General features: G+C 39.2%; 1 protein-coding gene across 2 annotated transcripts in view; it reads right to left on the bottom strand.

The window, feature by feature from the left end:
- The window catches only part of klhl4 (kelch-like family member 4), a 28,274-nt gene extending 6,151 nt beyond the window's left edge, over positions 1-22,123 (bottom strand). The window contains exons 1-8 of one of the 2 annotated variants that reach the window (XM_039814209.1): positions 21,927-22,123; positions 16,549-17,012; positions 8,494-8,661; positions 6,576-6,712; positions 6,055-6,251; positions 3,387-3,599; positions 1,520-1,706; positions 1,218-1,442 (exon numbers count right to left, since the gene is read on the bottom strand). In XM_039814209.1, coding sequence (XP_039670143.1) covers positions 1,218-1,442; positions 1,520-1,706; positions 3,387-3,599; positions 6,055-6,251; positions 6,576-6,712; positions 8,494-8,661; positions 16,549-17,006 — 1,585 coding nt within the window. In that variant the 5' untranslated portion in view covers positions 17,007-17,012; positions 21,927-22,123. The remainder of the gene's footprint in view (positions 1-1,217; positions 1,443-1,519; positions 1,707-3,386; positions 3,600-6,054; positions 6,252-6,575; positions 6,713-8,493; positions 8,662-16,548; positions 17,013-21,926) is intronic. The other variant, XM_039814210.1, reaches the window with a different exon arrangement.
- Positions 22,124-22,928: the final 805 nt, after the last annotated feature.

Below are 22,928 nucleotides of genomic sequence, written 5' to 3'. Positions count from 1 at the left end.
TGGTGGCTTTGGAATAAAAAAGAAATACTTTTTCTTGTCCTTACCCATAATGCACACAGCAGGAAATGGTTGGGCAGGGATGTTGGTAGACACTAAGCTCAAATATATTCAGACTCAAAATATGCACGCCACAAGCAAAGCAGCAAGAGATATTTGCTATGGGAAAGATCAAAGTCAACACAAGAAATCTGTACAGTGTGATCTCCTGGGCTGACTGATACCTCCGACCACACTGGGTGAGCAAGCTGAATGCTTTGACAAGATCTCCCTGTTCTGTTACCCAGACCTGTTTCAACTGTGAATCAAAACGCTTCTGATATGAGATTTGTTGGGCAGGGAAGGGTAAGGAAGCGCAGGGCCAAAACAGCCTGCCAAGCTTTGATAGGGAAATGGGAAAATATCAAAGATCTATCTTAAAAAGAAATGTATAATTTTTTTTTTTTTTTTTACAGCACACCAGCTGTGACCCTCCTGAGCATGCATCCTGCAGTTTTTAGTGTTTCATAACATCAGGTAGCCTGACCGAGCTAAAACCTCAAACCTTGAAACAGTTGAAAGAATTGTGTTTTTATGGTCAACATCCTCTGAAAGCATAATAATAAAATAAGAAGGAACTAAAATATCACATATCAAATGTGGAAAGAGAAAGATTGAGAACTTTACAATCATTTTCTTGATGACATATAGAGCTGAAAAGAGTAGAGTCGATTAATCAATGAATTAGTGATCAGTTAATCATTTATCAATCAAAAATACCAAATATACACTAATCCTAGTTTCTGAAATGGGAGGATTTGATGATTTTCTATGTTATACATGATATTGAACTAATAGACAAAACTATTATAAATAGCAAAGAATTGCCGGTGCAACACGGATGTCTTCTACTTGATGATTTTATTTCTTAAGGTGCATAACAGTGGCTAACGTTTCGATGCATAGTTACATCTTCATCAAAACTATTAATTGGTGAATTGAGAAAATAATTGGAAGACTATGCGATCGTTAGTTGCAGCCCTACTGACATATTAGCTGCTCGAGAGTGTCCACATTACGTTTGTAAGTTTAACATTTTTTTTTTTAGATGTGACTATGTATTTAGGAATGGCAGGGTGGTTCTTATGTGATTCACTGGCAAAAGCAAAGCAATGTTTTTATGCCCAAATTATGAGATTATCTATCAGTGTGTTACTTTCTTTTTAATGAAACACACTCACCAAGTCCATGTCTGTGTGTTGACATGGGGGGCATGGTGGACCACACTTTATTGATCGGATTGTAGCACTCCACCATATTGGACGTCTTGAGTCCATCTCTCCCTCCGACCACATACAGCTTGTTGTCTATAACTGCGACACCAAACTGGAGCCGGCGTCCGTTCATGACTCCAACCTGGACCCAAGTGTTAGTCCGCAGGTCATACTTCTCAATGGTGGTGGAGCCTAAAACCACAACAAATATTAACAATTTAAATAAACTGCGTTACTGTGCATTTATAACTACTGCGTACGGGCCACACCTTTGGTAGCATCCATCCCTCCTACAGCATAAAGTGCGCCCACAGTGGACTTTCTAGGTTTGGTTCTTGGGCTCTGAAACATGGGACGTCTCTCAGGCAGGAGATGGTACTTCATGGCCTCCATCAGCAGCTTTTGGCATTCCAGGTCATCAGAGAACATCTTGTTGTTTTCAAGATCTGCAAGGAGCTACATTTCAAGGAATCTCATTAATAGACTACATCATGAAATGTAATGTGTAGAAAAAGTGCCAAATGTATACAGTATCTATACAAATCACCTTTGAGGACATGTAATGAAAAGCCTGTTAATGCAAAACCAGGTTAATCTCATGTAGAATAAAGAGTGAAGTCTTAAATAACAGATAATCCCATGTAACACAAAGACCCTTGCACATAAATAGATCTTTAGATGTGGTAACAGCAAGTCTTTAAATTAATACATGATTAATACTTCATAGGGTTTATGTTAAATGCAGGAAATGAACCATTTGTAGCCACAGTGGTGATATCTTGTATCTGTTTGGAGAATGTCTCACCAAATCTTTTGAAAAATACTTCTTGAACGTCTTAAATATCTAACCTCAATATAATATTGAGCCCACACTGCAGATTGAAGCAGTTGCTTTTAAAAGAGAACATTTTTTACGTGGTTTTATTGAATATTTCACCACACATTTCATTTTCATGAAATAAGGTTTTGTACATAACTATTGATTATGTTATGCCTGCAAGTAATGTCAGTGGCACTACTCTGCTCATCTTTTCAGTTTCTACTCAATACAGTACCGGTTTTGACGAATACAATGATTCATTTCTGTTGTTTATTTGCCTCACAGCCAACAATATCTCCCCAGTCAATGGATGAGATATGTTATCTGTTAGATCCAGATTTTCCACATATTCTTTTATTCATGAAAACTTTTTGCTTGCAGACAAGAATGTTGTGGATTGTTTTCTGTTCACCCAGTATACAGTGAAAAATAAAATACAAGTGATTTAAAAAATATGAATATATTTAAATGAATTTAGATAGTTTTATAATTCAGATCTGTCAAGAATTGCTTAGCTGGGTTTGATGTTATGTAAATTTGACATGACAAAGTTGTAAAACAATGCTTTTTTTCTCTGAAATACAGCATTCATAAAACATGAGTTGCAGTGTTTAAACAATAATAATTCAAACATAAGCAAGCTATTTATAGCCTAAAAATGCATATAAAAACTCATGTGTAGTTGTCATATTGTCAGTTGGATTTATCACTGAGAGGGGAGAGTTTTTTTCTTCAACCCCCGACATAAACAAAGTGATTATTGACAATGCAGTAGTTCATTGCCTTTCAGTGGTCAACTGGAAGACCGAGGGTGAACTGAGTGGTGCTCTTGCAGTAAATATATGGTACTTAAATCTGAAACAAGTAGTCGATTTATCAATTAGTAGATCGACTTTCAAGTGCTAAATATTCCCTGGTTCCAGAATCTCAGCTATGATTTGCTGCTTTCCTTTGTCTTATATGAAAGTAAACTGAAATGTCTTTGTATTTTAGACTGTTGCTTAGACAAAACAAGACATTTGAATTGGGCATTTGTCACTTCATTTCCTGCCATTTTACACACAAACATGACTGAAAACCTGTATAAATATTAAGAAAACATTTGTGAACAAGTGCACTATAAATCAAGGAAATTCCACCCTGGAGAGGTTTAGAGTAGTAAAGTAAAAAAATGACACCTTCTTTTGACAGTGAGGACACGGGAGGCACTATTACAGCCTAAGCCTCAGCTACAAAGTCAAGCCAGAGCACAGCATATGATCCTTATCATACCTTTTCCTCAGCCACCACGTCCACCCCTTTACCCGCTATCTCACCTGTGGAGGAAGAAGAGGCAGGCGGATGAAGGCAAGAAGCACCCCGAGGTCCTGTTGTCGATGCTGGACATCGTACCGCACCCACATCATCAAAGCCTGGAAGATGGTCTCCTCATCGGGGACGTTGATCTCATCGCTGGAGAGCAGCTTAACAATCTCAGCCGTGGGGAGCAGCAGGAACTCCTGGTTTTGAATGACCTCCAGGAAGTGTTCCTGGAACACAGAGCAGACATGTAGGAGGCAGATAATCATCAGTCATTAGCCGAGGAGTACGCTCAGTGCAGCGCTGTGTGTATGTGGTTGTGTTTCTATATCTATGAGGACCAAATGGCACAAGGACAGAGAGCTAAAGAAAAATCAAGGCAAATAGATAGAGGATGCCAATTTAGAGGTATCTATCTACAATTATTACATAACTGACTGTGGACTACTCTCCATTTCTCACAAGTCTTGAATGAACAGATGAAACTGTCATCTGTTTTACTTAGCTCACTAAATAAGTTGATCCACACAACAGCAGGATACAAATCAATCTGGCATAAAGCATCAAAAAAAAAAGCCTCTTCATAAGCTTATACGAAATTTTTGCTGCTAATCGTACATTGCACCATTAAACTATTATAAGCCTTTTAATGAGAATTAGAAAGGCACTGCACACTAACATTACCATCACACCAATGCATTGTCCAGCTCTAAGTTTTGTGAAAGCTGTTCTCTATTGCCTTTCTTAAGATTGATCTTCCATTAACTGGCCAGAAGCCTAGGCGATATTACAGCGCTGCATGGCTACCTACCTCTTCAAGGACATTGTCTCTGGGCAGTTCCATTACAGATGATGCTATATAAAACACCCTGCCGCCTCTACGCCTCTAGTGTGTTATATACAACATTTAAACACATGAAAGACATACAGAGCAATCCTTGGCCATAATCACACCGTGATTCCTTTTTGAACGAGAACACTGAACATTAATTATTAAGCTGACTGAATAACTTAGACTGGATGCTCAACAATTACTAAAAACAAGCACACTATTGATCATCAACTTGCAACAAATTACAGCATCTTGGTCCGATCTATTATGAGAGCAGGTTTTAAGAGCTTAACACAGACAGCCTTAATGAAATGAGGGACATCTATCGATCTGTTGTGGTAACACTGAGGGAGAAATGCCATCCAACTCTCTGACGTTGCTTTAGACCAATTATTTGTAATTACCAGTCCCGCACAGCTGACAACAAAATTGAAAGCTCAACCAAGTTTGTTTCATTAACATTTAAAAGGATGTTTTCAAATGCTGGCAAACTCATTGTTGGGTAAACTGCTTGGAAAACAAGATCAGCGGGAGAGGATACTAATTGATTTAACTACTGCAAAAGAGTAATTGTGTAATAACAGTGTTTTCTGAGGAGGAACGCTGATGTTTAATGGGAGTCAGGCTGGGAGAATTACTTTTCAAGAACATTTTGATTACCATCCAATTTGCAAAGGCTGGCAAAGAAAGATTGCTATATTTTGTTATGTTTCTGAATTGGGATTCATTCACAAAATCAAATATCTGTAGTATTTATGTATGTAACTAAAATAAAGTTGTATTGCTGGAAAGAAAAACTGTCATCCCAAACAATAACACAATACATTTTTATCTACTGCAACATAAAAAGGGCCACTCTCTCATAATAGGAAACGGATGTCAGAGGCGGATCTCAGCTGCCATGCTCAACCAGGAAAAACAAGCTTATCAAAACACAACTCGCTCCACTCACAACCCAGAGGACGGACTTCCAGGAAGCCCAGAGCTCTCGCTGCTCATTACTGAAGTGATTGAACGGGAAGTTGGCCCTCTTGTGCAGTTTGATGATTAGATTAACCTCCTGGTCCTGGAAGGGGCCTATGTAAACAAGCTGAGCAGATGTCCTCTAGGAGATAACGCTCGCCTCATGCGGTCACTTCTGCATGGCCAGCAAGACGTTATCTGACAAACATGTGCATGAATCTTAATCCAATGCAAATATCCCTCGCAGAAATATATAGAAATTGCATTTTCACAAGTCTGGCAGTGCACTAATCAATGTGAAGCATCGTGGTATCTTATACTGACAGCCACATAACCAAATTAGATAAAGTGAAAGCATGAAACTGTTCAATTTCTATTCAAATGTGGACGTCACCCATTTCTCTGCTTAAATTAGATGATATAAAAAACCAAGACACTAACAGTGTCATTCCTTACAGGTTATGACAGGTTATTTAAATTAACTAGCATCAAAACAGAGGACGGTCACAAATATTCAATGTGTTATGTACAGTATACCAAGCCATGACTCCCTATATATAGGGAGAGAGAAATATATATATTGCATTCACAATATTAAGAGTTGATATAAGGAAAAAGGCTCATATTAAATCCTGTCAGCACTTTAGATTATGTGGAGCAAGGTTCATTTGATTTACTACAGTGTGGGCTGCGTTTCAAGTGAAAGTACATATAGTGTTAATTAAACTAAATATTTAAATACTTGTGTTACTGTTATAGCTTTCATTTTCCGAAGATCCCCTTGTGTATTCATGCAATGAAGAGTCACTTTGAGTGTGCAATCTCTTCTTACAAAATAAATAATTTAGCCCACACAGCCATGTAAATGTGGTCTATATTCGCCCTCCTACCATGGTGTAGTTATGCGCCACATTGAGCAGGTCCACGCAGCCCTGGGCATCTGCAAAGGAGCGTATTCCCAGGCAATTGGAGGGATGAAGCTGTTTCATCAGGAAGTTACAGCAAACCTGGATGACTTGTGAAAGCTGGAGAAGGCAAGCTGCCGCCAATAAACTCTCAATGGTCTCCTCTTTCAGCTCAAGGACGCCTGCAATGTTAAGAGGACAAGCAAAATATATTGTCACGTCACGACTGGAGGTAGCCATAATGGCAAACACAGTGGTTGGAGAAGTATTGCAATCGAACTAAGTGGATCAATCATCATTATGTTAACTTAAAACTGTGGATATTTCCAACAACAGCACTTATCAAAGAGGATTTGTCCTGTAAAATAAAGCAACATTATGTTGAAGTGCTGTCCGGTCAGTCAGTCCAGTGATGAATTGCCTTATTGATCCATTTTAATCATGCTGCATTTCAGAAGTCTCATAACTACTTACAAGAGCTAGTGAACATCTTTACGAGCACTCACCAGTGTATGCGAAATGAACCAGGGATCTGAGGGCCTCCGGATCGACTCCCTCCATCTTGATCTCCTCCTGCTTTGCCTCTCTCACGTCGCTGGTGAACATAGCAGCAAAGTAGTCCGACACAGCACTCAGGACCAGTCTGCCGTAAAGAAAACGCAGTGAATTAATGCTCTTGTACTGTACATTAGTTTGCAAGTCTATGGGAAATCTATATGATTATTTTGAGTGGTTAGTGAATCAATCGTGAGATGTGTTTCCTTAAATGTAGCTGTACTTCATAAGAAAAGGGCATATCTTCAGTGTACTGCTATCACATTGTTCTATCGGTGTAATAATTTTGTGTAGTACTGTTTCTAACAGGGATTTATACTGCTTGTGTGTTTTAACACCATTGATACCTATTTCCTCGACATTCTGTATAACTCCACTTTGTCGGTGTATGATAAATGTAATCAACCCACATACGTCATGTTGCTAATAGATACACTGGTCAGACTTCTAATTATGTTAGCTCATTTGTCTAGCTCACATAACACAGTGGTTGATTCATAAAGGAAATGAGAGATATGGTGATACAAAGAATTGAGATCAAGTGACACAGTCCAACAGTCTACACCCATATTTTCATAATGTTGTGGTTTCTAATATTTATATTAGGGCTGTCAAAATTAACGCAATAATAATGACTGAAAGCAAATTCCTTTTATCGCCACACATTTTTTTGATGCGAGATTAACTCACAGACGTTCTGTGATTTGGGCCTCGGGCCGGTCCGTAGTTTTGAAAATCAGGAAGCGATGCAGCAGCAACGTTGTGGATGGCTAGCAGAAACAAACCTCTTTGAGCAGAAATGGAGAAAGAAAACGGTCTTTTGAATGGAAAGTTCAGCTTTAAAACTCTTCCAGATGGTTCTCTGGGGTATGTTGACTCTCAAATACCACTTGCTGGCCAAGCACTCGGCTGATGCAGAGAACCCTCCTCCCCCTCGCCAAAGGCAGGCCACGCTGGATAGTTTGTAGTAGTACATTTAGAACAGATAAAAAATGTTAATTAATCGTGAGTTAACAATCTTGCAATTACGTGAGTTTAGAATTATAAGGTTCTATCTCCGTTTAGGGTAGTTCTGAGATATTGAGCATCAAAGTTTTACATCCCAGCTGGCAAAACTGTTATGTAGTATAATCTACTAATAATAACTAACTAACAAAATATATTTTTACAAAAATAACACCACACAGGCATTAATAAACACCTAATGGATCAGATTATGTCAAAAACTCAATTTCGACCAAAAGTGGAGATAGAACCTTATACTTCTAAGCTCACGATTAATCGCGATTAAATATTTTAATCCATTGACAGCCCTAATTTATATAGAGTAAATATACTTATTATATTATGTGTCATTTATTTTGTCTAGGCATCATCCCTGATTTCCTTGCTTATGTCCTAAAACCAAATATAAAGCCAAATTGAAACAGGCAGTCAGAGAGCTGATTATTTCATCTAGGTCAGTCACTGATACTTATTTCTCTCTCTGTGGAGTATTCTGGTTTCTGTTTCATGAGTCTGTCTGGATGAACTAACAAAGTGAATGCCATGCCTCTCTGTTCAATTCAACCATTTAACCGAGGGCTGCATGCCCAAATATTGACACCTCCATGTACTGGGTCACAGTGTTCTTCCACGGCACAAATGTAATGTGGAAATGAGGAAGTAATTAGATCACAGCAGTGTGCATTATTTAGATGCAAATCAGTGAACATGGAGTTTGCATATCTTTCCTGACACGTAAAAATCAGAAGAATCTAATTATTCGATTATTCCTCAGCTGTATTGGGAGAGCTTCTGTATGTCTTCACTAAAACCGATGCAGGGGTAATTCATGATATCAAAGAGGACAGAAGCACAAACACCAACCTGTGAGCAGGTATCTTATGATCCCCTGCTATCAAGAGGACATCACACAGCTGCTTGTGCTGAAGGTAGGTCTCCATCTTACGGAAAGTTTGTTCTGCATGATTTGTGGCCTGGAAGAACTCATCGGAGGAGTTGGTGTTCATTCTGGAGAAGGTGCTCAGAGCCAACCTGTGAAGGAGAGGAGAGATGTTCTATGACTAAAAATAGGACCAAACCAAAGGACCATGTCTGCATGTCTATAGCATCTTAGCATTCCTTTGTTGCACTTTTCCACTTTCTGAACATTTGGGCATTGCACCAGGAACCATTTGCTCTTCAGAACATTGCATGTAGTCTCTTCTAAATAACCAAAAGAGCACTCCATGTTTTGTTGCATTAAGATTTCCCCCTATTATTTATTTTGGAAATAGACATGTGTAAGAAATTGTAAGCCGTAAGCAAAAAATTCACTTGATGGAGACTTCATAGAACTAGACACTTCAGGTGAAATAGACAAGGACATTTTAATTTAGCAGCTGACCAGCTACCAGTCCACCACCGTACTTTGGTCTGTATGTGGACTTGAACCAGCAACCCTCCATTTCATAACCTAACTCCCTACTGACTCAACTACTGCAACCCTCATTAAACTAATTTCGCCCACTGTTGCCTCTCCCTGTCCACTATCATAAGTTTCAAATAAAAATAATCAAAAAGCTGCACACAGCAAGATAAGCAACAAATTATTGAGGACACAAAAGAGTTTATTTGGACACATGAGACTCCTGAATCCTCTATTCCCTGTGGTGTATCTGCATCTTTCTTGCCACTATAAGCTGAAATTAAAACGGTTATGGACTAAACTCCGTACATAAGTCGATAACTCAATGCTGCAGTCCAATTGGGCCAAGTGAGCACCACAATCTATGCAACAGCTTTCCAGACAGAATTTCCCTGTGTCTGTATGTGTGCATGCCTTTGTTCCTGTGTGCATCTGCATATCTGTGTGAGCATGTTGGTTTTCTAAAGACAGGGACTTATCAAGTGAACAAGCCTGTTCCTCACAGCATTGTGGCGAGGCTGAGTCCCTGTCCCCATGGGCTGCTAGATTACATGCTGTTCTACAGGCACCCAAGTAATCCCTCAGACTTGTGGCAAATAATGCATCCCAGACACTTTGGTGTCCTTCACAGAGCAAGTCCACTCATTGACATTTAGGGTTGTTTGTTACGCTACATAAACAGACCCAAGCCGCCTCTCCGAGGGAATTTACTGTCATCTCACAGTCCTGCGGCTGTGTAAAGACTGATTGTGCTTAAGAAAAAAATGTCAGCGCTATTTAAATCAACACTTTACATCTCCACTCATTACCACTCATATGCTGATATGAGAGCTGCATAAACTGGTACAGTTTCAGGTTTGTCAATACAAATAAACAGAAAACCCTGTAATGCTTGACAGCACAATGTATTGGAACATACTAAGATTGATAACACAGGAAGGATGGAGGGGGTGATGGCTCTTATTGATGTCCTGATTAACACACTATTATAAAGTTTTTTAGCCGAGTGTGTGACTTTCTCCTCTTTGATTACCAAAAGCAACAACATTTACCCTCTGGGAAGTGTTTATATTGCCCTCCGGTCACTGCAGTATCCTATAGTCTAATCTTTATTGGGAGACTTTATGCTAAATGCGAGAGTAATTTATTGCCCTGTCACAATAATTCCCCACTGACTCTGGAGTCTTGGAGAGGAACACCAAACAAGACTGAATAAGCAATGGGGCCGTAAAACTGAGATGCATTGGCTTTGTATTGGCTCCAAGGCATGCTGTAAGGATTTTTCATGCCTACCAATCTCTCCGACACTAATTGCTTTGCTATCACATTCCAGGGAGCAGTAAATTTCTCTGTGAGGTATATTTCGCTTTCAGTAGAGGGTTGGATCATCAGAGGTAAAGCCCAATTTTATTGAGGCACTAAAGCCCCAGAACACCTTACTCCAGAGAAACTGCTGTAGGGACATTGCTGTACATCACATATTACTAAGCAATTCATAGAGAGTCACAGACCCTAACAGGGTCTATAGATTTCTTTTGTGACCTACAAACTATTTCAATGTGCCACCTTGAATTTCTAGAGCAGTGAGAATGTAAATTAGCCTATAGGAATAAGTATAGAATATAACAGAATAAAATATAGGGCTTCTTTTTCCCATCCCACCTTATACTACAGTACACATGACATTGTCCTTTAGTGGGCACGTATCATCTGAAGTCTCGTCTTTTCCCCCTCACACTGTCCCAAAGATATCACACCACAATGTGACTGATGGACCATATTCAAAAAACTCTAACGAGCTATTCAGGTAAGGCAGAGGCTGTATGGTTAGGAGCCTGTTTTAAGGCTGTGCTACAAAAAGTCCATATGTGACTTTTGAGCACCAGATACAGTGCTGATATAAAGAAAAGGCACTCTTTAACAATAATAAAGAGGAGTCAATTGTTCCGTCTGCTGTCATCAGTCTGACTTCTCACTATGCCGAAACTGCCCTCTTAAATGAATGGTCGGACGATTCAAGATGTCAGCCAGGATCATCCCCTAGCTGTAAAGGTTATGAGTCAGACACGTTACTGAAAATCTCAGTCTTATTCCAACTGTCAACTCCATCCCTCTACAAGAGGGAAAGACGTGCCTGCCTGGGCCAAATGGGAAATGTCTCTTTCAAAATGAATTATAAAAGCCATTTGCCCCAGAAGGCTTCTGAGAAGCTTGGGTTGGGTTGAGAATCCAACAACTCCGACAAAGCCTCATGCAGCACATGCCAAGTCTATATATTCCATGAAATCTTTATGCCTCTGCTTTGACAGTCGGTATTACTGTCATTCGGCTTTGTGTAGAAAGAAATATATACACTGACTGTAATAACTTGATCCCGGCAGTGAGGCTGAGATGATAAGAAATAGATTTTCCTCTGCATTTAACTATCTCACCGAGGCCTTGCAACAGACATTCTTCTTCTGATGCCATTGTTAAACCGGACATACTTAATATTGATAATGATGAAGGAAATGGAGCTGCTTCCAGGAACCATGTCTTTTGAAATCTGCTCTGAATATGGGCCCTTTATGTTAGAGAGTGGAGTTGAAAATTGCCACTGCTATTAACAGAAATGAAATATTGCCTTCTTATAGCTTTTCCACTCAGCTTTCTCCAAAACCGCACACGTTGTAAAGAAGTGATGGTGGAGAAGTCACGTCAGCAGAATGTCTGCAAAAAGCTAATGAACATCTCAGGTGGCACCAATTCCTGTTTTGAATATTAAGAAACTGCACCAAGAGGAGTTAAATCTAGCACAGTGAAAATGGAAAATCATCAGTTGAAATATCTGTTCGTGTAATAATGAAAATCTCCATAATTGACTCGCGCACATATCTGCTTGGAGCCACTGAGGAATAATGTGCCAGGAGATGAATATATTTCAAAATAGAGATTAAATGTTTCCTGTTGTTAAGCACAGCACAACTGTTCATATATTAACTGTGATTACAATGCTGAGCTCCACATTGTAATTCTGAGGAATTTGGTTTAAACTGTGTGTGTATGTGTGTGTTGGGGGCGTCCTGTAAGTGAAAAATGTGCAGATCTTAGCAGAAAGCTCCTCACTGCTTTGCTGATGGCAGGTTAAGTCGCTAGTATATGACTGTTGGGTTGTCTGTAATTTATTTACATACCATGTTAGTGGGTAAACAGATTAATCCACATTATTAAAGCAGTGGATTGCATTTGGTCTGCTGTATATATTAGATATTTATAGATCTAGATCTTTAGATAGCATATGCTTTTGCAACCTATCTAGATTGGTGGGCTTAAAACATTAAGGCTTAAAAGTATTATGTAATATTTTAATGTTAATTGGTGGGACCCTAAAACATGTTTTTAGAAATTATTATATATTCTAATCATGCATATTACAGTAAAACCTACTGTTGGATAGGATTTTGTTTATTTTTTTCTCTTCAAGATCACATGCTGAGCTTGATCACATTTGTCCTTGCCTCTATGATTCTTTTTTAAAGCAAATTAATGGACGTGAGTGCCTCAGGACACAATCATGGCCCCTACTTATAGTGCCCGTGTAAAATTCATAGAAATCTGTGTCAGGGATTATTTTTCTTTGAATTAGGTCCATTTGAGTGGGGGGGGGGGATGACTGATCTGAATTAGAACAGAAATGAGGAATGTGTCCAGCATGTAATGCTGCTGTATCTCTTTATACTTCTGCAAAAGGATAAGGAGGAGGTACCAAAAACTCTGGCTTCCATCTGAGATGGCCTTATTGTGTACAGAATGCTGATTTGGCAAAGTTAAAGAACACTCAGAATCATTTATATGCAATCACAAAATCTCTTACACCCCGAGGATGTCATTTTGAGATTACAACAGATATACTGTATTTTGCAATTTACAGCTTCCTAAGGACGCCTCCGCTGGATGTCACACGCAGACCAAGGACCTATAAGCCTTGTGGTGTTATAAGGCATCCAACAAATATCTGAATTACTGCTGCTGACAGGGGGAGAGGTGGTGGTATTTCTTTTCCAAGGCGGAGAGGGAATTGAGATATCATTCAAACTTACAGCCCGCTGACTCAAGCCTCTGTTAGTGTTTACGTGGGAGAGGTCAGGGTTTCCATTCTATTCCGGTTAACTTCAGTCATATTTTCTCTGCCAATGATTTGGATAGGTAATTTGGATGAGAGTCATGAGGACACAACAAATATACATATATATATATATATATATAGAGCATTAGGAGCAAGGGTGGAAAACAACATGGTATTATCTGCTACTTATTTCACTACATTTGATTTAACAACTCTGTAGATTCGTACTGGTCAGTCAATCAGAAGAGAAAGGTTAACTTAATCCAAAATTAAAGCTAACAGAAAGAGAGTAATCATACCAGCATAGATCAGCAATTGCCTTTGATCCCAGGACTTTTTTCTTCCAACTGTCCATACTGAACTGGGAAGAAGAGCATTTGGAATCAGTTGCAAAACCACCTGAATCTTCAGGAGCTGGTTTCATTGAACACATGGTAAAAGACTTGGAAGCCTGCACATCTGGTGGTAGATGTTTTGATTATTGAAGAATGTCTTTTGATATCTTAAAATTCTGTATTTTGTTGTGTCTCAATTTTAAATTGCTATATGCCTGCAATATTATGTGTGTATGTTATTTGTGCTGCTCATGGCCAGGACACTCTTGAAAAAAAGATTTTTAATCTCAAAGAGTCTTTTGCTCCTGATTAAAAAAAAATAATTAAATAAAATGGAGAGAAAAAATTAGTCACTGACTTTTTGAGTTATCTTTGGTACTCATGGCACCCAGGCAGGTTTCTAGAATGTGTTACAAAACTTAATTATCTACATAAAATATAAAGACAAAGATTTTTTTGTTTCATCAGCTCAATATTAATGTTTCCAAGAATCTTCCTAACACATGCATACCCGAGAAATAATGTGAACATATACATTCATGATTTTAATATTAATATTAGTATGATTAATATTAATACTAAACATCAATTCTTAAAATCAACTTTGTCAGTTAGTTTAGTTTGACAGCAATCTTGAATATTAATAACAAAAGTGAGAAACCAAATCAATGAAAGAATGGAATAAAGTGATGGGAAGGATTTATTGTAGACATTGTGTGAATGAAACTAATCACTGAGGGGCTTGTACCATAACATGACTGACATATATTTTCCAGCTACAGGGGAACGGCTAAAACTTTTGTATTTTTCACAGCGAGCAGAACTCAGTTCTTCATTCAGCCTGAGGGATTGTGACAAATTATGTGTCAAGGATTTATGATGTGAGACGTAATAAGGCCACCCAGCTGGTGGAGTAAATGAATGTGCATATCTCAGTGACATCCACACATCTGTTTAGCCGCTGAAGAACATGCAAGCCATAAAGTGTCACACAGTCACTGGCCTAATTCACTGTGCAACTTTGTACATCTACAGATGCAGTGCTTGTCCAAACATTCCAGCAACTAGTCCTTTACAGTTATCGAGTGACTGCGTTTCCATTATGTACAAACTTGATTGAAAAGTGGCCCCATGCCACACACAAGTGTATTTATCTGATAACTGCTTAGGTCAAACTCATTTTTCCAGCCTTTTTTGCTATTTGAGCCACTGCAGGATCAGAAAACACAATTCCTTGATTTAATAATTATGTACAACTGACAGGGTTTAATTTATTTATATAAATGGAGGAAGTGATGGAACTGTTCTTGTCATTGTACATTGTCAGCAGTTTGGGTGGGAAAAATAATCAAATCATTAAAATGTTGTATGTCAGATTCCATCGGTGATTATCTATTTGATAAATGGATCACTACAGCCAAGTACAGCTGAGCCAAATTTATGATCCACCAGAGCAGAACCATTTTAATATTTCAGTATCATTGTCAAAATATGATGGCTGTGCTGTATTTTACATGGCCAGCATGAACTCAAGGTCCCCCTTAAGACCTGGAGAGGCACATCTTTTATGCATACACTTTTCACATTCTGGGACCCCAAAACATGAAAATCTGCCAATTATACCAACACGAAGAGCAGAACGTCGAGCTGATTCCAAATCTGTATCTTAACTCTTAAGAATAATTCATGTTCTGTTCAGGGAACTTGACCGTCCAATGCACGTGGCATTCATTTAATCAACATTGACACATTTTTGGCTGTAGACAGAGATTGTGTATTTAGAATTACCTGTTTAATCACAGTAGCTCTTTCTCAAAACAAAGGGACAGGTTCACTTTCATTGTTCATTTCATCACCAGGTACATGGAACAAAAGCATGCAGGAAAGCTTAAGGACCAATAATCTTAGAATGTCATAGACAAGATAAAAGAGAGACTTGGTCTTTTCATCCTTGATGTGAGGTGCTTTTAGTGTTCTGCCAGACAGCACACACACACGCATGCATGCACGCACACACGCACACACACACACACACACACACACACACACACACACACACACTTTCCTGAAGGAAGACGTTTCATCACAGGGAAGAAAGAAAGGGGGAAAAAACAACCTGGAATAGCAGGGGGTTTGATTTATAGCTGTAAAAACATGTATGACCTGAGAGTTTTGCATCAGGAGTTTGTGAAAAGATATTAGTAGAAAATAAACGAAATAACCTGTGCCAGCCACTACCTATGATAGCTTTTGGCTTATAAAGTGGTTGTAGTGGCAGTCTAGATAATTCATGTGATTGCTCTGCTACCTCTTTTTATAGGTCCCGTACGTGTTACGTGATGTTATGGCTCTTTCCCGCCATTCACTTTTAACTCTATGGAAGAATGCATTAGTGTAATATGTAAAAACTAAATACTCTGGAGGAATCAGGCAAAGTCATACAGTGCATGTAATATGGACCACAACACAGACAAGGGAGCTAAAAAAGCCTTCCACTTTCGACCCACTGAATAATTAAAAGGATGCTTTATTGGCTTATCCTGCCTAACATGCTGTGGACAATGAGAGTGAGCTGTCCCCAGGTGAGCAATGGTGTCAGGTAAATTGGAAAATGATAGCTGTGCAGATAATTTAATCTTAGCTTAATTAAAAGGATGTACATGCAGGGTGTAAGTACAAATATTGAATGAAGTGAAACAGCTATGGATATACTCTTCATATATTTATGTATTTAGTCTCAGAAATGTTGAAAACTGATTTTAAGTATGGGTGTTAGGTGCTAAGTAAGCAACACTGTTTAAAGCAGGGTTGTGCTCATTTTTCCTGATCACAACAAAACATTCTTACTTTTTAATCCTGGGGTGCTGCCTCAGGCATCAGACTTTCTCAATTAGATGCAGATTTTATCTAGCAGCTATACTTTCACTATGAAACGTGAGGGTGCCATGCCTTCCCAAAATAGAATCCCATAATCTGGGACCGCTAACTGAGCATATGCTATGCAAGGTGACTGATTTGGCGCCACATAATAAATCTGTGTCTCTTAAGAATCTAATGTCTCCAAACAGTCATACCTCTCTCTGGCCTCAATGTCTGCAGGTTCCTCTGTGCTGTTCTTCTTTACATCTTCCTGGCCAGTGATGGCGTCCTCTTTCCTTGTGGTGTCGGGTGATGAGCTGCTCTTTGGAAATTCCTCGTTGACCTGGAGACCCTGGATGGTGTTCTGCTGGTGGTGCCATGATTGTTGACCCGCTCTGACATAGACAGGTGTGGGCCCTGGCGTCGGTGCCAAGATGCTGCGGACCGGGCTGTTAGTCTTCCGTAGTCCTCCAACGCCTCTTTCCCTTGAGTGACTCTTCAGCCGGCCCTGGACAGGCGTCCCTCTGTGGTCCAGGCCATCCTGCTGGATGTAGCCTCCCACCCCACCGCCGCCTCCACTGCCAGCCGAACCTTGGGATGAATGGCTGAACCAGCGCCAGCGGAGCCTGAGGATCTGCTTTACGTCAAATTCCTTCTTCCCTGACACAGACATCCTCCTCTGGGTTTGGAGACGAAGGTAATGGTACGTTGATTCCCCAAAAACATGGAGAGCAGAGAAGAGAAGAGCCTTGATTTCAGTCCTCACTGACTACAATGTGCCTCTTCTCTTCCGTTATTGTCTCACTACTATCATGACCACCCCCTCCTCCTTCTATTACTCCTCCGTTGTTCTTTTAGTGGAGATGGAAAGCAGTCCTCTGCAGCTTTTGTTACTGTGCCTGAGACTACTACCCTCCCTCCAACTCTCCCTCTCTGTCTTTCTCTCTCTCTCTTTCCCTCCTGTGCTGCTGCTGTTTCTGTTTGCTGCTGCTGCTGCTGCTGTGCCGCTGGAGCTGAGTTAATGCACATGCATGATCCACACTCCCTCCCCTTTCGTCTACCCTGTTTCGCTTTCTCTCTCTCTCTCTCTCTCTCTCTCTCTCCCTATCTGCTTGTCTCTCCTCTGCACACACACACTCTGTGAGATAGACATATATACTCAAGAAATAAAAATGAGAAAATCTCCCAAGCCCTGCCCAGTCCGCTCTGCTGCTGTTTTGTATCCTTGTGTATGTTTGTGCATATGATAACAGGGCTGCCTGCTCTTGCTGCGAGAGGGAGGTGGGTTATCATGAAGCCAGGATGATGAGGTCACACCTTAGCAAAGTAAATCACTGCTTGCTCAAGTAGGGAAAGAGGAAGACTACAAACTACACTGTACTATCAGGACTATTACTGTATAGGAAGATGTAATCCATTAATGTATGTAGATACACATGCATGCTCATCTTTAAACAAAAAAAGCAGTATACCTTAATAACTGTCATAAATAACCAAAACACACTCTTCAAGGCAAGTGAAATCTATCCCACACTAACACACATCTGTGCAGTCTGCTATTCTCACATCAACCAGAATCCCATAGGGGAATGTCTCAGTGTATGTAGCCATGCAGAAAAAAATATTCTCCTTCAGTCACTGTCTTGAAAGCCCCGTGCAATTACAAGTGAAAAACTACATACTGATGAACCTTCAAGGTCATTAAGCTGCTTCTTCCCCAGTCAGGGCTTTAGAAAACTATCTTTTTCATTTCAAAAATAGATCCTGCTTCTGCATAAGGTTTATTCTGTTCCATGCAGGTAATTCAGATACCACAACTTAACTAATACTTCAAAGGCAAAGGGACAGTGGAACAGCACACCAGGTAATTTGGGGACATTTGATCAATGCTGATGGCATCACCAGCATATGAAAAGAGTATGGTGGTATGCTGTAGGTCAGTGTTTGTCAACTGCCAGGCCACGACCGCATAGTGTAGGTTACCGGGCTGCAAAGATGTTTTCTTAGAAGAGCCATCATTCACTGTGCAGAATGATGTAGGCTATATGAAGGGCAACATTTTCTCTGTGCTCACTTCTGCAAGTGATGTTCAGATTAGTTTATTAATTGCACATACACACTACACAAGTATAAAAAGACAGTACAAATTGAAGAAAAAAAATTGTGCAGGAGAGGTTAGAAGCCAAACATGTTGAAATGTGATGCCTGCACAAACACTGAGAATGGACTTTGAAGTGGAAGAAATCTTGTGTCTGACACATTTGCATATTAATTTTTTTAAAGAACACCACCCACCCAACAGTCTTTGCCAGCTTGCTGGTCCCCATATCCAAAAAGGTTGAAAACCCCTGCTGTATGGTATTATGTCTAGACTATTGGATCTAGGTGTTTTAAGTACTTTACTTTGATCCAGTTGTCAAAGGAAGGTCTATATGCCCATGGGGCAGGTGGTAATTGGATTTAGAAATGATTGTTAACCATGAAAAATTGTGAAACACAACAAGGCTTATCCTACCTGCTTGATGTTGCATAGCATCTGGTCAGGATTTATGGATTTCTAAATTGGATTAACTCAATCACTGTTAATGTCCAGCACCGGAGCTCCCTATTGACACTATGTTTACAATGAACTTTTGATCCTGAGAAAAGATGAAAATAAAATGCAGAACGGTCTTTCCGTAGGCTACTCGCTCCTAATTTCCATTTCCATGGCAAGGTGAGAGGAGGACCTTGCACTCAAACTGCTGGAATTCAATATTGTACAATCTCTCATCCACCTCCACAAACCTCCCACTGCAGGTTTGGATGAGTGGAAGCAACCAGCTTTTGTGTCCATTACTAGCTACCAAAACCATAACTGTCCATGCTATTTGATGGAGACAGGCATTAATCTGACCTTTAAAAGATATTATATAATATCTTCCACTCACAGACCGCACATTGCCTCCATTCTCTGATTATAAATAACATATTTAAGGCCAAGGATGCAATGGACTTTTTATTTCCACTCACAAATGCTTATGCCTCATTGACAAAGTCATACATTGTAAGTGTCTTACAGCTAACTAGCCTTTAACCTGATTTTTACTTTAAGTCTTTGTGTTCTTCACACATGCCAAACAACACAGTAAAGACTAAGATTATGATTACTACAGAGACAAGGATTTTCCCACAACTCCTGTAAGTTTAAGAAATATGCATTTTAAAAAGTCAATGCATTATTCAAATCAACTGGTAAAAACTACAGGAGGTTGAAAGATTGCATGAAGTGTGTGGATCATCCTTTGTTTATATCCATGTTTATGCTAATGATAGAATGAGAGTGGATGAACTTCACATAGTATTTCACAGTCAAGAGGCAAAACACTGAATTATTAATAAGAGCTTTCTCTGCATGTAAAAATACTTTACATTGCATTATGTTATTAGCTAGCACAAAAGGACCAGCGGAAAGCAACTGGTCCCTGCTGGGGATTCTGATAATTAAAGGAGTTTCTACACATATTTTGACTTTGTGTATCTACCACATCAACAGTTTAGTGGCTCTAGGGTTTCCTTTGTCTGTAAGGGAAGCCATCTTGATTTGCCGTGCCTCAGACCTTTACCTTTTGACATTTCCTGTTTCACGACAGACATAGTGATCATAATGTCATCAATAAATGCTTTTTATTATTTAAAAGCAGCAAGGCCTTTGGATGTACAGTTTTTATTGATCACAAGTTTGAGTATGTCACACATGTTTATGGTGGTGCACCATGTGATGCTATAACCACCAAGTGCCATAATAACATGAAATACATTATCTTTAAATGTACATACAATTGTGGTGTTACTAATAACCCTCTGCTGTTCTACAACCAGAATGGGACACATTTTACTACAGGCATAAAGATGTAAATAATAATGTTATTGAACTGAACAGAATCATGATTAGGAATATTATTGTCCATATTATTGCAGAGGCTGGGGTTAATTTTGTGACTAAACAATCAAATTATGTAGTTTCTTGGTTTCGGTTGTATCCCTTACTAACTACTACTAATATTTTAACACAGTCATTAATCACTAAAAGTCAATATCACAGCAGGTAGCATTAGCTGTATGCGTAAACTGATAAAAACAGAGACTTTAATATTTCCTGTTTTTGTCATTGAAGAGAAAATCTCATGCCTCCCAAATGCATTTATTTTAGTCCAGTAGGCCTTTTAAATCAAATATTATCTGAAAGCAGTTTTACAAAAAATCATCTTTGCTACATTATACCCCAAACACATTCATTATGAAAAATGAAAGGAAGCAAAAAGGGTGATTTCCCTTAAATTTATCTCATCAGTGAAAACCCAGAAACTAAACAATGTTATACAAATCCTAAATAGCTTCAATGCATTATCTACTAATACATGAAAATGGATTCTAAATGAAACTCCTATTATACATAGAATAAATAGCGTATTTTAAGGACACTATCTTTATGTCCAGGAGGTCTAGGTGTATCATAATAATAAAGGCCTATTAGAGTGAGATATGATCTATAATATGGTTTAAGCCATTACACTGGGTAACCTCTTATTCTTGCAGGAGTCAAGGACACCATCTGGCTGCACTCCACATGACACATGAGATGTCACATGTCAGATTGGTGTGGTAAACCACATTATCATCCAACATCTGCCTCCCCAGTGAACATACCTATGTGCCTAGATGGCCATTCTTTGAGTGTGCAAGACAGGTAGATATTTTTTTGCTTGGACTAGCAATCAAGCTGTAAGTTAAATGTCTGTTGTATTGTTATAAACTATATGGATTGCTAGCCTTATATACTGTATATGGAATCAATAAAAAGCCAAGAAAACTTATTTTACATTGTATTGACAAGGTTATTCTGTGGAGTATGTGGGATACAAGCATTAAGGGGAACACCCTCCAACCCTCAGCTACGAATAAAATATCCTAGCATAAATATCAACTAAATGCTTCTTGGAAAGATGAAGGAAAGCCATTGCATGTCAAATTTAATGCTGGGTTAGGATGGGGGGTAGTGATATTTCAAATATAATCGAACATTGTCCATATTCATCTGACTAACAAAAGTATATAGCTCAGCAAATAAAGTGCAACGACAAAATCGACCACACACACAAACAGATGCTTGCCGGCACTTGCACAGCATGTACAACTAAATACTGTACACACACAAATGCCGTTTTGAAATTTCAGAGCAATATAAAATAGGACTAGACTAGTACTATCAAATGTAAGACTGTCTAATTCCTCGCTGTAACATCCCTGACCTGATATTTCCATGACCAGGGTGCAGAAACGACCCACAAAATGCAGCCTTTTGCTCACTTTGGAGGTCACGGGGACAAATTGAAAATGTATGAGAAATTACGTTTAGTGTTCCATTTATGGCTGAACCGGCAGACAAGGATACTGTACCTCCTGAATCTATAGCACGAACGTTTAGACGCATCTGAACGTAACCAAGGACATACCATAACCAGAATACTGACCAGAGTTATGCTACTGGTTAAAGTAAAATCTTTTTCTGGCAATACCTTATTACATAATAATCAGTAATTTCTCTTCTTACCTGAAAAACCGATTCTAACTGTTAGTCCTCAGCATTCAAACATTGGAATTATCTTCTAAAATGGATGGCCAATGGAGGGGAACCGCATGTAATCCAATAATTTACACATCCCAACGGTGCTTTACTGCTCCAACATTTTCTTCTCCCGTGTCACTCTTTCAGCACAAAAATGTTTGCCTCTCCAGAAAGGAAGGGGGCACTTTCCTCTTTTAAAGGAAACTCCTGATAAGTTCCTTCCTCTGCAATACAACAACAATTGCATTCAAGCAACCAGGAACAGTGGGGTCACATCCTGTGTTTGAGGCAAAACACCACTTTCATAAAGCCTTACCCTACAAGCCATGTTTCTGTAACACTTAATACGATTTAATGTGAGCAATCTCTTAAACTGCTACCTGAAAAAACTTTACTGAAACTAGCCCTATCGTGTTGCAAATACAGTTTAAGTAATCATAATGTCACGTAAAGAGTAATCAATAATCAATATTGGGGCAGGGGTGGCCTAAAGCAACTTGTGACTGGGACGTCGGTTCAATCCTCCAGACTAACAGGATAAATCTGGGTGAGGAAAATGAAAGAGCAACACTTGTCTCCTTAGTACCACCCCTGAGGTGCAAGGAGACAAGTGCTGGTCTTTGACTTCTTACCCCAACCACTGCTGCAGATTGGTGTGTGGTTGTACTGGGCAGCTTCCAGGTATTAATGTGTACCTGTGTGAATGTGATCAGGGCGTTCCTGCAAAATAGAGGCTTCCTCTCTAAATAAAATAAATACAGGTTAAAAAAAAGTCAGTCAAAAGGCTTTTGAAGACTGTATTTATCAAATCCTTTTAACAGTAGTGGTGTATTATATTTCAACCACTAGGTGGCATATTTAACATTTTCTCTTAAGAAGACCCATATCAATAGTTTTGTTTCAAATGTCAGGCTTTCCAAAGGGCCAAAAACGATTAATATTTTGCCAAAATAATCCTATTATTTATCTACATTCCCACATTTACTC

The sequence above is a fragment of the Perca fluviatilis genome, chromosome 10, assembly GCF_010015445.1.
Source record: "Perca fluviatilis chromosome 10, GENO_Pfluv_1.0, whole genome shotgun sequence".
NCBI classification, from domain to species: domain Eukaryota; kingdom Metazoa; phylum Chordata; class Actinopteri; order Perciformes; family Percidae; genus Perca; species Perca fluviatilis.
This window is presented reverse-complemented; position numbering and strand designations above follow the sequence as displayed.